Below are 14975 nucleotides of genomic sequence, written 5' to 3'. Positions count from 1 at the left end.
CAAGGAACCTTAATCTTCCCCCTCTCAGCAGTGTCTTTGAGGTGGTGGTACTGCACTTCCCATCTTTGTGTCTGCTCATTGGAGACCTGGTGCTCAGGCTTCCCAGCAACTAGGAGAACCCCCAGGTCAGAGAGTGCCCAGTGGGGAGGTAGGTGGTCTGGGCCCACCTGTGCTGCCAGGGCTGCTATTTCCTGTGCTCTCTTCCTTGTCCAGTGGTAATGATTTCAGCTGTGTTTGCAAGTCTACATTCTTAAGACGGCTTCATGGAGATAATTTCTTGGGAGCTTCCTCTCAGGATGGGGAGTTGTCAAAGCTGGAGCACCCGGTTTCAGACTGCATCTAGGTGGACACATGTTGATTCTTGGTTAAATAGGAAATGGCAGAGGAAGAATGAGAGGATTGTCTAGTACTGGAGAAGCCTTGCTGGTGTTTTTCGTGCATTTCTTCCATGACGACTGTTTTGTTTACCTGTCAGCAAATTCATATTCTTAGAACACCTTCCTGGCCATCTGTGGGAGTGGAATCTATCCAGGTTCCAGGAAGGGCCAAGGATAGGTTCAGCAGGCTGACATCTTTCCATGAGGACTTTGGGACTTTGACCCAAGGTTGTTTTGCGTCTGGAAGAACTAGAAGCAGGTTGTGTCTCCAGGCGTGGAGGAGTGCAGAGTGGTGTCGCACATGGAGGAGACCCTGTCTGGGACCCGTGGATTTGCATTATTTCCCGGATAGCTCCATGAGCAACTGTGGCTGTGCCCCCATTAAACCACCACCTCCTTCACTCATTCTTCTTGCTTGCCTATCAAGATATTGACACCCACCTTAATCATGTCTATGTATGCATACTTATTCCCCTTCCTTCTCCATCCCCACTTCTTCCTCAATGATCACTGTGGCTAGAGATTCCTCCTAATGCATGAGTTATCACTGTCACAAGAGGAAAGGCCATGGAAGGCTTGGGGTTCTTGTCTTCAGGCATGAAAGAATTCAGGCTTGAGACAGAGAGCAGAGTGATAAGGCTTTATTGGGGGTAGGACATCCATCAGAATGGAAGGTGCAGAGAGAGTGCCCAGTCATTGGGACTGGGGTATGGGTGGTTACATGGTTGAATGGAGAGAATACACCTGGGCAGGCCAGGTGGGGGCTCAGCTGAGAGGCAGAGGACTGAGCTGCAGTCTGTTTGGACTCCCTAGGTTTGTAAGGGAGTCTGTTTACCCACCTCCCCATCTCCTCCAGGACAAAGGATGGGGAGTCCCATTAGAAGGGTTTGTTGGGTTTAAATTAGCAAGCTCCTCCCCAGATTTGCTGGTGCAGGGCAGCCCTGCAAGGTGTGGGGCTTTCCTTAGGCCATCTGGGAAGGTTTTATTGCCCTATGTCATCAGGTCAGGTAACCCATTTGGCCTGAGGAGAGAATTCTCCTGGGAGCTTTCCATGGGGGCAGGGCTGGGACCACCTGGGATGTTATCAGGGTCTGGGCAGGACTTAGAAGTGCAAGATGCTAGGCTTCTGCAGTAGGTGCTGGGCTTCAGGGCTTTGTCACACCACACACACACAGGCTAAATTTCTGACTTGCTACCTAACATCACCAGTATTTGTTTCCTTCTGCCAAACCTGGGAGTTCTCAAGCAGTGATCCTTGGTCAGGTACAAGAAGAGTTGTTATGTTTGCTGTGATTCGTGGCTCCAGTCCTCACTGGCCTGGGTGTAGGACCCTGATTATCCAGCCCAGGGGGTAGCTCTGTGAGAGTAGAGAGGCACTGAGGCCTGTGGTCCTGGGGTGGCTGTAACCCTTCCCTCTCTTCCTTCCCAGTATTTTCTGTGTCCATACCCTTTAAGTCTGGCTGGAGGAGACATCACGTCAAAATGACTCTTCAGTGACTGAGTCAGTATATCTGCCTGTCCTGGAAACCCTGGGAAAGTTGGCGTGGCAGGGCTGTGTGACAATGTGTCAGTTCCACTGTTGTCAGGATAGGATTGGGTCAGAGCCCCTGGGACTTATACCTTGATCCCAGAGGACTGCAACCTTTTGTGGTGCAGACTGTGCGCCATGGCTAGGTGTCGTGCCTACCACCGCTGCTGTTGCCCTGAGGAGTGCCCATTGAGTGTTGGTCCCAAGGGCAGCCCAGGAGTTTCTTGCTGGGGCCAGGCTGCCAGGGCACCGGATAGGTTCAGCACCCAGTGCATTGCCTTAGCTGCTCCTGCTCCCCTCAGAAACAGGCAGAGTACCCTTGTGGATTGTAGGCCTGCTGGGCACTCACGGGACAGCACCGTTTTTTTCCTTCACGAAGGGAGGAGGGAGGACCCGCGGGTACAGGGCAGATGGCATTTGTGGTGCAATACTGCCATCAAGAGGAATTCAGTTGCGGATACTGCTAGGCTGGTGGCTGAGCGCCTGCGCAGAACTGGCTTCCCAGGACGTGAGGGTGCAGGCGGGTGCTGAGGCCATTTCCGCAGGGGGCTCAAAGCCCTTGGAGTCCCGGGGCAGCTCAGTTTCCTGCAACGAGTGGGCTCTGGAGGCTCTGGACACAGGCATTGGCAGGGGCTGAGCTCCGGGACTTGTGGACACTGTGTCCTAGCCTGGGAGAGTCGGGAGCCTGGTGGCGGCCATGTCTGGGCGGGGCTTGTGGAAGCCTCAGCCATTTTGTCTGAGCAGGATATGAGGGCATTTTCGTCCCTCCCCTTGTCTTAGGCGTGAAGTAGGGTGGCACACTTTGTATTCTGAATTGTCTGGGAGACTCCCAGTGTCCAGGAACAGGGCCTTGTTGACGGAAAGGGGGTTACATGAGCACCAAAGGGACTGGAGCATTTTCCTACCTCTGTCCCCTCATAGGTGACCTGATCAGCATGGCAGCCATCCCAGGAGGACCCCGGTCCCCGCAGGAGCACAGATGCAGTCCAGCGGGGAACAGCGGTCATCAGTGTGACAGGTGTGCGGGCTCCTCCTCAGTGCCAGTCAGGTGTCTCCTGTGCTGAGGGAGCTGTGACATCAGGGAGCAGGAATCTGCTGTGCTCCTGAGACCTGCAGGGTGTGGAGGGCAGGGAGAGTCAAGCTCACACAGTGCAGGGGGAGCAGAGCTGCTCAGGCTCCCTGCTGTGACCTGGTGGGGAGAGCCAGGACCTGCTGCCTCCCGTCAGTGCCCTGAGATGCTTCAGCTCCAGGCTGTGCAACATGGCGGCCACTGAGCACTGTCCCACATGACTTCTCTAGCCTTACAGACCAGGCCTCTCTGGATCCCTGGGTGGGGGAGCCCTGCACTCAACTTTCCACACCAACCTTGCTGGTGCCTGCTCTGGGCACTGAACTCTCTCTTCCTCATTTCCGGAGCCTTCCACATGGGATGGGATGGATGGCGCTGCTGCTCCAGAAATGGAACCACCCGGTCTTCCCCAGCTCTGCCTCCGCCTTTTGTGGCTGAAAAAAATAATGGTGTCTTCCACATACAGGAACCCAAGAATGAAGGTTTCCAGTGTTGGGCTCCCTGGCAGTTGCTGTCCCTTGGGGAATTCTGTCTCTAGGGAATGTAAATTTCAGTGGGAAGATGAGAAACAGAACCTGTGTTATCTGTAGATACATGGTTCCCATAACTGTTTGGGTCAGAATATCACCATGACTACTCCCCAGTTTCCTCTGCACCCTTGTGGGAGCAGCCACACCTGCCTGCGTGCTGTCATCTTCCCCAGCCTGCATTTCTGGGGAAGGTGAATCAACCTCTGGTAGAATGACCTCTCCAGCTTCTGACTACTTTTCCCTCAGCTCCTCTCGCTCTCTTCGTGACCCCCCAACCCAGGGAGCGCCCAGAGGCCCTTCTCTAGCCTAAACCTTCGACCTTTTATGCACTCGGAGGCAGCCCTACCAGGCAAAGTCATTGTGGGGATGCCAGGCACTGATGAGAACAATTCCTCCCCGTGCAGGCTCCGGGTATTCCCTGGGTCCCCTCCAGGGATCTGAGGTAGTTGCCTCACCCCGAGTTCCTTAGGTGGACACCCATGGGTCAGGTGGAGGAGCCCTGGCGCCAGCCCTCAGCTGACCTTGGGCAGGGGCAGTGGTTCTGCAGCTCCTTCCAGGGGCTGTGTGTGACATCCGGTTGTTTTTTCCATGCAGCCCCCAAGTAGCCTTTTACTCACCCATTTGTTCATCTGTTCAGTTAAAGAGACACACACCTACAGGTTTTTCCATACTTAATACTCTTTGAATTTGTCTGTTTGCTTTGCCCTACTCCTTTGATTTTTCTTCCAGATCCTCATTTAAGATGGATTCCATCCAATTACTGAAATGTCATGTCTGAATTTTCCCTGCCAGCCCATTCATGAAAAGTGGCCAACGATTGGGCACCTGAGTCAGGTGCTAGTAATGTCAGAAACATATCCCTAAGAGGTCCCATGTGTGGTGCCATATATGTTACCGTTTTGCTTATTATTAAATTTGCAATGTCAATAAGCCTCTGGGTTCTTGCCTCATAATCAGAGAATCCTGAATACTGGCATAAATGAGGCAGCATGATAAGTTTTAAGCTTTTTATTTAGTGAGAAAAATGCATAGCAGAGTGAGGGTCCTACCTACGAAAGAAAGGGAAATCTGTATTCATACCAAGCATCAGTAGCCAGCCCTGTGAAGAAGCAGGCAGGCTGGCAAGCGTGGAGCTGGTGGCCCAAAGGCCACATATCCCGGAGACGGAAACGGAGGGCAGCAAGGGCCCACGATGGCAATAAAGGCAAAAAGAGGCAAACAAAAAGCTGGGGCCCACCTTGTTGCAGGATTTTAATCCACTTCCAAAGGGGAGTGCCTAATTACCCTGATTGGTAGGTGGGTGCACAGGTGTGGTAGGTAGGGGCATGAGATCACACAGGGGTGTGGAGAAGGTGTGATCTTCCAGCTCACAAACCTAATCAATTTTATCCTGTATGCTTGTCTACAACACTAGGAGGGGAGGTTTCTGTCTTGGCTGTAGCACCTAGGTCACCTCATGGAATGCCATTGTGTGGGACTCTTGTTATGTGAATACCAGGGAACAGCTTTGGAGAGGAGCCAGGTGCTCAGGTCCTGCTGTCTTAGGGTCGAGGATCCTTAATCTTCCCCCTCTCAGCAGTGTCTTTGAGGTGGTGGTACTGCACTTCCCATCTTTGTGTCTGACCATTGGAGACCTGGTGCTCAGGCTGACCTTCCAGCAACTAGGAGAACCCCCAGGTCAGAGAGTGCCCAGAGGGGAGGTAGGGGGTCTGGGCCCACCTGTGCTGCCGGTGGTGCTATTTCCTGTGCTCTCTTCCTTGTCCAGTGGTAATGATATCCGCTGTGTTTGCAAGTGCACATTCTTAGGATGGTTTTATGGAGACAGTTTCTTTGGAGCCTAGGCCTAGGCCTAGGCCCTCCCTTCATGGACAGTCCTCTCAGAATGGGGAGTGGGTTGTGAAAGCTGGGGCACCAGGTTTCATGTTGCATCTAAGTGGACCGATGTTGATCTTGGTTTATAGAAAATGGCAGAGGAGGAATAAAAGGGGTGTGTGCTACTGGAGAAGGCTTGAGTGCTGGTCCTGAGGGCAGCGCAGGAGTTACTTGCAAGGCCAGGCTGCATGGGCACTGGAAGGTTCAACACCTAGTGCATTGCCTTGGCTCCTTTTGCTCCCCTCAGAACCAGGAAGAGTAGCCCATGGAGATTGCAGCCATCCTGGGCACCCATGGAACAATGCTTTTTTTTTCCTTCACAAAGGGAGGAGGGAGGACCCGCAGGTAGAGGGCAGATGGCATTTGTGGTGCAATACTGCCATCAAGAGGAATTCATTTGCGGATCCCGCTAGGCTGAGTGGTACTGGCTTGGCAGGGAAGCGAGGGTGCAGGTGAGTGTTGAGCCCGTGTCCCCGGGGAGGCTTAGAACCTTTGAAGGTTCAGGCCACCTCGGTTCTCTGCAACAAGTTGACTCTGGAGATCCCGAACACAGGCAGTGAGGGGGCTGGCTCCAAGACTTTTGAAAACTGCTTCCTAGCTGGGAGCCTGGAGGCGGCCATGTCTGGGCGGGGCTTGTGGAAGCCTCAGCCATTTTGTCTGAGCAGGAGCTGTGGGCATTTTTGTCCCTCCCCTTGTCTTAGGCATGAAGTAGGGTGGCACAGTTAGTATTTTGAATTGTCTGGGAGACTCCCAGTGTCCCAGGAACTGCCTGGTGGAGGAACACAGGGTCGTGTTGAGGAAAAGGGGGTTGGGGTTGCATGAGCACCCATTGGGACTGGAACATTTTCCTTCTTCTGTCATTCATAGGTGATCTGTTCAGCCTGTCTACCACATCCCAGGAGGACCCCGGTCCCCGCAGGAGCACAGATGCAGTCCAGCGGGAACAGCGGTCATCAGTGTGACAGGTGTGCGGGCTCCTCCTCAGTGCCAGTCAGGTGTCTCCTGTGCTGAGGGAGCTGTGACATCAGGGAGCAGGAATCTGCTGTGCTCCTGAGACCTGCAGGGTGTGGAGGGCAGGGAGAGTCAAGCTCACACAGTGCAGGGGGAGCAGAGCTGCTCAGGCTCCCTGCTGTGACCTGGTGGGGAGAGTCAGGACCTGCTGCCTCCCGTCCTGTGCAGAGACACAGTGCCCTGAGATGCTTCAGCTCCAGGCTGTGCAACATGGCGGCCCCTGAGGACCGGCTCCCACGACCTCTGCAGCCTTGCAGTCCGGGCTTCTCAGGATCCCTGGGTGGGGGAGCCCTGCACTCAACTTTCCACACCTGCAGTGCTGGTGCCTGCTCTGGGCACTGAACTCTCTTCCTCATTTCCGAGCCTTCCACATTGGATGTGGTGGATGGACTGCACGCCATTCTGAAACGGCTTCCGCTGGATGGCGCTGTTGCTCCACAAATGGAACCACCCAGTCTTCCCTATCTCTCCCTCCGCCTTTTGTGGCTGAAAAAAATAATGGCATATTCCAAATACAGGAACGGAAGAATGAAGGTTTCCAGTGTTGGGGTACCTGGGCAACTGCTTTCCCTGAGTGATTGCTGTGCATGTGGAGGAGTTGTTCCAATCAGTGCCTGGCTTCCCCCACAATGCCTTTTGCCCTCTAGGGTTGCACCCCAGTCCATAAAAAGTCGAAGGTTCTGGCAAGAGATGGTGCCTCTGGGCTCTCCCTGGGCTTGGGGTCATGAAGAGACAGAGAGGAGCTGAGGGAAAAGTAGTCAGAAGCTGGAGAGGTCATTCTATCAGAGGCGCTGATCCACCTTCCCCAGACGTGCAGGATGCTGGGGAAGACCACTGCACCCAGGCCAGTGTGGCTGCTCCCACAGTGTGATCAGGACACTGGGGAGAGGTCATGGTGATATTCTGACCAGAACACACATGGCAATGATGTATCTACAGATACACAGGTTCTGATTTTCATATCCTCACTGGTGTTCACTGTCCCTGGAGGCAGAATTCACTGTGGGACAGCAACTGCCAAGGTACCCCAACACTGGAAACCTTCATTCTTGGCTGCCTGTATTTGGAGCACACCTCAGGAATGCGCATTGTGTGGGACCCTTATTATCTGACTACCAGGGAACAGTCCTAGAGAAGAGGCAGGTGCTCAGGCCCTGCTGTCATAGGGTCAAGGATCCTTTTTTTTCCTTTTATATCTTTATTTTATTTATTTGAAAGGCAGTGTTACAGAGAGGCGGTGGCGGTTGGGGGGGGTTGGTGTCTTCCATCCGTTGGTTCACTCCCCAGATGTCCACAATGGCCAGAGCTGTGCTGAACCAGAGCCAGGAGCTTCTTCCAGGTCTCCCATGTGGATTCAGGGGCCCAAGTGTCTGGACCATCTTCTACTGCTTTTCCAGGCCACAGTAGAGAGCTTGTTCAGAAGTAGAGCAGCTGAGACCATATGGGATGCCAGCACTGCTGTCAGTGGCCTTACTTGCTATGCCACAGTGCTGGCCCCTCAAGGAAACTTAATCTCTCTCTCCCTGTATCTCTGAGGTGGTGGTACTGCACTTCCCATCTTTGGGTCTGACCATTGGAGACCTGGTGCTCAGGCTGACCTTCCAGCAACTAGGAGAATGCCCAGGTTAGAGAGTTTCTAGTGGGCAGGTAGGTGGTCTGGTCCCACCTGTGCTGCCGGTGGTGCTATTTCCTGTGCTCTCTTCCTTGTCCAGTGGTAATGATATCAGCTGTGTTTCCAAGTCTACATTCTTAAGATGGTTTCATGGAGACAGTTCCTTTGGCTCCTAGGCTTTAGGCCTAGGACCTCCCTTCATGGAGAATCCTCTGAGGATTAAGAGTCAGTGGTGAGATCAGGGGTACCAGGTTTCAACTGCATCTAGGTAGACACCTGTTGATTCTTGGTTTGATAGGAAGTGGCGGAGGAGGAATGAGAGGGTTGCGTAGTACTGGAGAAGCCTTGCTGGTGTTTTTCGTGCATTTCTTCCATGACGACTGTTTTGTTTACCTGTCAGCAAATTCATATTCTTAGAACACCTACCTGGCCATGTGTGGGAGTGGAATCTATCCAGGTTCCAGGCAGGGCCAAGGACAGGTTTGGCAGGCTGGCACCTTTCCACGAGGATTATGGGACTTTGACCCAAGATTGTATCAGCCTCTGTAAGAACTAGGACCAGATTGTGTCTCCTGGCCTGGAGGAGTGCAGAGGGGATTCACACATGGAAGAGACCCTGTCTGGGACCTGTGGATTTACATTATTTTCTAGGTAGCTCCACATTCAACTGGGCCTAGGCCCCCATTAACAACCACCCCTTCACTCATTCATTCTCACTTGCATGTACATACTTTCTGACACCCACCTTAATGATGTCTGTGTGTGCATACTCATTCCTGTTCCTTCTCCATCCCCACTTCTTAGGCCGCACTGTGGCTAGAGATTCCTCCTAAATCATGAATTATCACTGGTTTGTATTTCCTTCTGCAAACCTGGGAGTTCTCAAGCAGCGATCCTTGGTCAGGTGCAAGGAGAGTTGTTATGTTTGCTATGATTTGTGGCTCGGCTCCAGTCCTCACTGACCCAAGTGTGGGAACCGGATTGTCCAGACCAGAGAGCTCTGTGAGAGTAGAGAGGCACTGAGGCCTGCGGTCCTGGGGTGGCTGTAACCCTTCCCTCTCTTCCTTCCCAGTAATTCTGTGTCCATACCCTTTAAGTCTGGCTGGAGGAGACATCACGTCAAAATGACTCTTCAGTGACTGGGTCAGTATATCTGCCTGTCCTGGAACTCCCTATCAAGGAGGCATAGCAGGGCTGTGTGACAATGTCTGAGTCCCACTGTTGTTGGGTAAGATTGGGTCAGAGCCCCTGGTCCTATGCCTTCATCCCAGAGGGCTGAAGCCATTTGTAGTGGGGACAGTGCAGCCTGGAGAGGCGTTGTGCCTACCTCCACTGGTGTTGCCCTAAGGAGCGCCCATTGAGTGTTGCCAGCTCAGGAGTTGCTTGTTGAGGCCAGGCTTCCTGGGCACCAGATGGGTTCAGCCCCCAGTGCATTGCCTTAGCTCCTGGTGCTCCCCTCAGAACCAGGCAGAGTAGCCCTTGTGGATTGCAGCCTTGCTTTGTACCCACTGGACAGTGATGTTTTTTTCCTTCACGAAGGGAGGAGGGAAGACCTGGGGGTACTGGACAGATGGCATTTGTGGTGCAATACTGCCATCAAGAGGAATTCATTTGTGGATTCTAGGTTGGCGGCTGAGCGCCTGCGCAGAACTGGCTTCCCAGGGACTTGAGGGTGCAGGCGAGTGCTGAGGCCATGGTCCCGGGAGGGCTCAAAGCCCTTGGAGTCCCAGGGCAGCTTGGTTCCCTGCGACGAGTGGGCTCTTGAGGCTCTGGACACAGGCGGTGGCAGGGGCTGAGCTCCGGGACTGTGGCTACTGTGTCCTAGCCTGGAAGAGCCTGCAGCCTTGTGGCAGCCATGACTTGGCGGAGCTTGTGGAAGCCTCAGCCATTTTGTCCTGAGCTGGAGCTGTGGGCTTTTTCCTTCCTCCTCTTGTCCTACCAGTGAAGTAGGGTGCCACAAATCTACAGTGAATTGTCTGGAAACTCCCAGTGGCGCTGGAACTTCCTGGTAGAGGGACATATTGTTTATCCATGGGAAAGGAGGTTGCATGAGCACCAATAGGGACTGGAGCATTTTCCTACCTCTGTCCCCTCATAGGTGACCTGATCAGCATGGCAGCCATCCCAGGAAGACCCCGGTCCCCACAGGAGCACAGATGCAGTCCAGCGGGAACAGCGGTCATCAGTGTGACAGGTGTGCGGGCTCCTCCTCAGTGCCAGTCAGGTGTCTCCTGTGCTGAGGGAGCTGTGACATCAGGGAGCAGGAATCTGCTGTGCTCCTGAGACCTGCAGGGTGTGGAGGGCAGGGAGAGTCAAGCTCACACAGTAGGGGGGGGGGGGAGTAGAGCTGCTCAGGCTCCCTGCTGTGACCTGGTGGGGAGAGTCAGGACCTGCTGCCTCCCCCCCTGTGCAGAGACACAGTGCCCTGAGATGCTTCAGCTCCAGGCTGTGCAACATGGCTGGCCCTGAGGACAGCCCCCCACCACCTCAGGGTCCTGGCAGGCCAGGCCTCTTTGGATCCCTTTGTGGAGGAGCCCAGCTCGCACTCTTCTCAACACCTATTGGTGTACCTGCTCTCCAACCAGGAATGGAACGCACTCTTCCTCATTTCCGAAGCTTTGCGCTTGTGATGTGATATGATGGGTGGACTGCACGGCATTCTGAAACTTCTTCCGCTGGGTGATAGTATTGCTCCAGGATTGTAACCCCACCTTTTTTCCCCACCTCTACCTCTGCTCTGTGTAGCTGAAAAAATTCTTTGCGTGCTCCAAACATAGAACCCCAGGAACTAAGGTTTACTGTGTGGAGGTCCCTCAGTACATGGTGGCCTTTATTTGACATCTATCACTGGAGCATACAAATGTTCCTGAGAAGCACCGGAACAAAATACATGCATCTGTGGATCTATCACCTCAGTACTTATTTTCATTGGAATATCATCTTAATCACTATTTGAAAGGCAGAGTTACCAGAGAGAATGAACGAAAGAGGGAGCAAGAGAGATCTTCCCTCTGTTGGTTCACTCTCCAAATGGCCAGGTTGCCAGATAGAAGCCAGTTGCCTGGAACTCCACTTGGGTCTTCCTCGTGGATGAAGTGGCCCAGGGACTTGAGCCATCTATTTCTGCTTTCTAGGCACATTATTAGGGAACTGGATCAGAAGTAGAGCAGCTGGGGCTCTGTCCAGCTTCCATATAGGACGCTTGTGTTGTAGGTGGCGGCTCAGCCTGCTGTGCCAAATGCTGTCTTCCGAAGACTCCCTTGTTTTCTCTGCAAAGTTGTGGACCTTGTACAGCGCTCCCAGCACCCTGTCATCCTCACTATGATTCTTCTATCCTGGTGAGAATAACATAGAGACTGAGGTGGTCTCATGCACATCTCCGTGCGTGAGATCTCTGTGGTCTCATCCACGTCCATCGGTGAACAGCCGTGTTTGCAGGTGTTGAAATACACTTAGGGTGATTTGAGAGAGGAGTCATTTGATCTACTGACAGAAGCCTGTCACCTGCCTACATGGAGGAGGCCCCACATGACAGAGGGTCCCATGTCAGTGCTGGCTGCAGCAAATGTCACGTTGCACCATGCACAGACATAGATCATCTCTCGCTTCAGTAGAAAATGGCAGAGGAAGAGGATATGACCTTGTGGGGCACTGGACAAGTCAAGTTGGCATTTGTCATGCATGACTGCCATCAGGATGGCCTTGCTTGCCTATCCCAAGATACATATTGTGGTGCAGCTACCAGGCCATGGTGAGATTGCAATGATGTCAGGGTTCAAGGAAACGCTCCCCAGCTTGCGGATTCCATGAGTAAAGCTCCCAAAGCCCTCGGCCTCCCAAGCAGTGTTAGCTATATTGGGGTCCTGCCGAACTGATTTCCCCCCTCTTTGCTCCCCTTGTGGAATTTTAATGTGTATAATACCACAAAAGGAATAAACATATCTACAGGTCCCTTCAAACATCATCATTTTTTGCATTGTAAGTCCTAAAGTCAAGTTAATCACTCCCTACCTATAAAGTCCTGGTAAGATGTTGTTTTCAGAGGCAGAGTTGTTGCTTTCCTGGGGCTCTTGAGTCCTAACTTGATGAACGATGAGTTCAAGGATCTGCTCTTAGGATTTCCTCTCTTCAGGCTGTATGCTGCCATCCAGAGAGATAACAGAGACTTCCCAAACCAGCGTCTCATCCAGCTCGAAGACGTAGGAGCACGCCTAGGTAGGAAGCTAGATTTTTTGGGAGCCACAGAATTTGACAGCCCCCAGTGCATTGCCTTAGCTGCTCCTGCTCCCCTCAGAACCAGGCAGAGTAGCCCTTGTGGATTGCAGCCATGCTGGGCACCCACTGGACAGCGCCGTTTTTTTCCTTCATGAAAGGAGGAGGGAGGACCTGTGGGTACAGGGCAGATGGCATTTATGGTGCAATACTGCCATCAAGAGGAATTCAGTTGCGGATACTGCTAGGCTGGCGGCTGAGCACCTGCGCAGAACTGACTTGGCTTCCCAGGGACGTGAGGGTGCAGGCGGGTGCTGAGGCCATTTCCGAGGGGGGCTCAAAGCCCTTGGAGCCTCAGGGCAGCTCGGTTTCCTGCAAGGAATGGAACCTGGAGGCTCTGGACACAGGCATTGGCAGGGGCTGAGCTCCGGGACTTGTAGCCTCTGTCCTAGCCTGGGAGAGTCGGGAGCCTGGTGGCGGCCATGACTGGGCGGGGCTTGTGGAAGCCTCAGCCATTTTGTCTGAGCAGGAGCTGTGGGCATTTTTGCCCATCATCTTGTCTTAGGTGTGAAGTAGGGTGGCACACTTTGTATTTTGAATTGTCTGGGAGACTCCCAGTGTCCCAGAAACTGCCCGGTGGAGGAACACAAGGGCTTGTTGAGGGAGAGGGGGTGGCATGAGCACGTATGTCTGTCCCCTCATAGGTGACCTGATCAGCGTGGCGGCCATCCCAGGAGGACCCCGGTCCCCGCAGGAGCACAGATGCAGTCCAGCGGGAACAGCAGTCATCAGTGTGACAGGTGTGCGGGCTCCTCCTCAGTGCCAGTCAGGTGTCTCCTGTGCTGAGGGAGCTGTGACATCAGGGAGCAGGAATCTGCTGTGCTCCTGAGACCTGCAGGGTGTGGAGGGCAGGGAGAGTCAAGCTCACACAGTGCAGGGGGAGCAGAGCTGCTCAGGCTCCCTGCTGTGACCTGGTGGGGAGAGTCAGGACCTGCTGCCTCCTGTCCTGTGCAGAGACACAGTGCCCTGAGCTGCTTCAGCTCCAGGCTGTGCACCATGGCGGCCCCTGAGGATTGGCCCCCACCACTTCTGTAGCCTTGCAGTCCGGGCCACGCAGGATCCCTTTGTGGGGGAGCCCAGCTGTCTCACAGGAACTCTGGTGATGCCTCGTGTTAGCCCAGATTCTACTCTTTCTCATTTCCGGAGCCTTCCACGTTGGATGTGGTGGATGGATTGTACGCCATTCTGAAACAGCTTCCGCTGGATGGCGCTGCCGCTCCAGAAATTGCACCATCCCGTCTTCCCCTTCTCTCCCTCCGCCTTTTGAGGCTGAAAAAAATGGTGTACTCCACATACAGGAACCCAAGAATATAGGTTTCCAGTGTGGAGGGCAGCTGGGCAATGCTGTCTTTTAATGGATGCTATCTCTTGAGCAGGTAAATATCAGTGGGGGGACATAAACTGAATCCGTGTATCTCTAGATACATCCTTCATATATTTATTTTGGTTATGGTAACTACTCCCCCACTCTTCTGTGCAAAATTTGGTAATTGAACCTGCCTCAGTGTATTTTGTCTTCTTCAGTAGCATCCTGTGTTTTGTCCAGTGGTCTGAGACAAGAACCTCCCAACTTTCTAACTTTTGCATCATTTCTCTCCTCTGTCCTTGTGTACCCAACCCTCGGAAACCCAGAGGCAATTTCTCTAGCCAGAGTCTTAGAAATTTTTAAGGACTTGGGACCAGCCCTAGAGGGTGTAAGACATTGTGGGGATGCCAGGCCTGATAACAATTCCTCCCCGTGCTTGGTCTGGGTCTTGCCCCGGGTCCCTCCAGGGATCTGAGGTAGTTGCTTCACCCTGAGTTCCCCAGGTTGTCACTCATGGGTCAGGTGGAGGAGCCCTGGCTCAGCCCACAGCTGACCTTGGATAAGGGCAGAGGTTCTGCAGCTCCTTCCAGGAGTCTGGGTGTGGCATCTTGTTGTTCTCTCCACTCAGCCCCCAAATAGCCTTTTACTCACTCGGATATTCATGCATTCATTTAAGCAGGCACACACCCTGCATGTTCTTGCATACTTACTTAGTACTCTCTTTGAATTGGTCTGTTTGCTTTGCCCTACTCCTTTGATTCTCTTTGATTTTTCTTATTGGAGATAGATTCCATCCTGGATATCATGTCTATGTATTTTCCCTGTCAACTCACTGATGGGCTTTGGACAACAACTGGGGACCTGAGTTGGGTGCTAGGAGGGGAGGTGTGTCTTGGCTGTAGTACCTACATCATCTGCTGCATGCCCATTGTTGGATCCTTTTTATCTGAAGACGAGGGAGCAGCCCTGGAGAGGAGCCAGGTGCTCAGGTCCTGCTGTCCTAGGGTCGAGGATCCTTAATCTTCCCTCTCTCCCTGTATCTCTGAGGTGGTGGTACTGCACTTCCCATCTTTGTGTCTGACCATTGGAGACCTGGTGTTCAGGCTGACCTCCCAGCAACTAGGAGAACCCCCAGGTCAGAGAGTTCCCAGTGGGGAGGTAGGTGGTCTGGGCCCACCTGTGCTGCCAGTGGTGCTATTTCCTGTGCTCTCTTCCTTGTCCAGTGGTAATGATATCAGCTTTGTTTGCAAGTATACATTCTTAAGATGGCTTCATGGAGACAATTTCTTTGGATTGTAGGCCTTGGGACTAGGACCTCCCTACATGGAGAGTCCTTTCAGCATGGAGAGCCAGTTGTGAGAGCTAGGGCACCAGGTTTTAGATTACATCTAAGTGGGC

At 53.2% G+C, this 14975-nt stretch overlaps 1 protein-coding gene across 13 annotated transcripts in view; it reads left to right on the top strand.

Moving 5' to 3' along the window:
• The window catches only part of LOC133753512 (uncharacterized), a 212508-nt gene that overhangs the window by 171380 nt on the left and 26153 nt on the right, over positions 1–14975 (top strand). For 3 of the 13 annotated variants that reach the window (XM_062184186.1, XM_062184182.1, XM_062184185.1), the window contains 3 exons: positions 6244–6341; positions 9072–9142; positions 10098–10180. The exons of 4 other annotated variants lie outside the window; for them this stretch is intronic. In XM_062184186.1, coding sequence (XP_062040170.1) covers positions 6244–6341; positions 9072–9138 — 165 coding nt within the window. In that variant the 3' untranslated portion in view covers positions 9139–9142; positions 10098–10180. Of the gene's footprint in view, positions 1–2826; positions 2915–6243; positions 6342–9071; positions 9143–10097; positions 10194–12915; positions 13012–14975 lie in introns of those variants that run through there. 6 more of the 13 variants (XM_062184180.1, XM_062184181.1, XM_062184184.1 and 3 more) reach the window with 5 other exon arrangements.

The sequence above is a fragment of the Lepus europaeus genome, chromosome X (genome assembly GCF_033115175.1).
Source record: "Lepus europaeus isolate LE1 chromosome X, mLepTim1.pri, whole genome shotgun sequence".
NCBI classification, from domain to species: Eukaryota; Metazoa; Chordata; class Mammalia; order Lagomorpha; family Leporidae; genus Lepus; species Lepus europaeus.
This window is presented reverse-complemented; position numbering and strand designations above follow the sequence as displayed.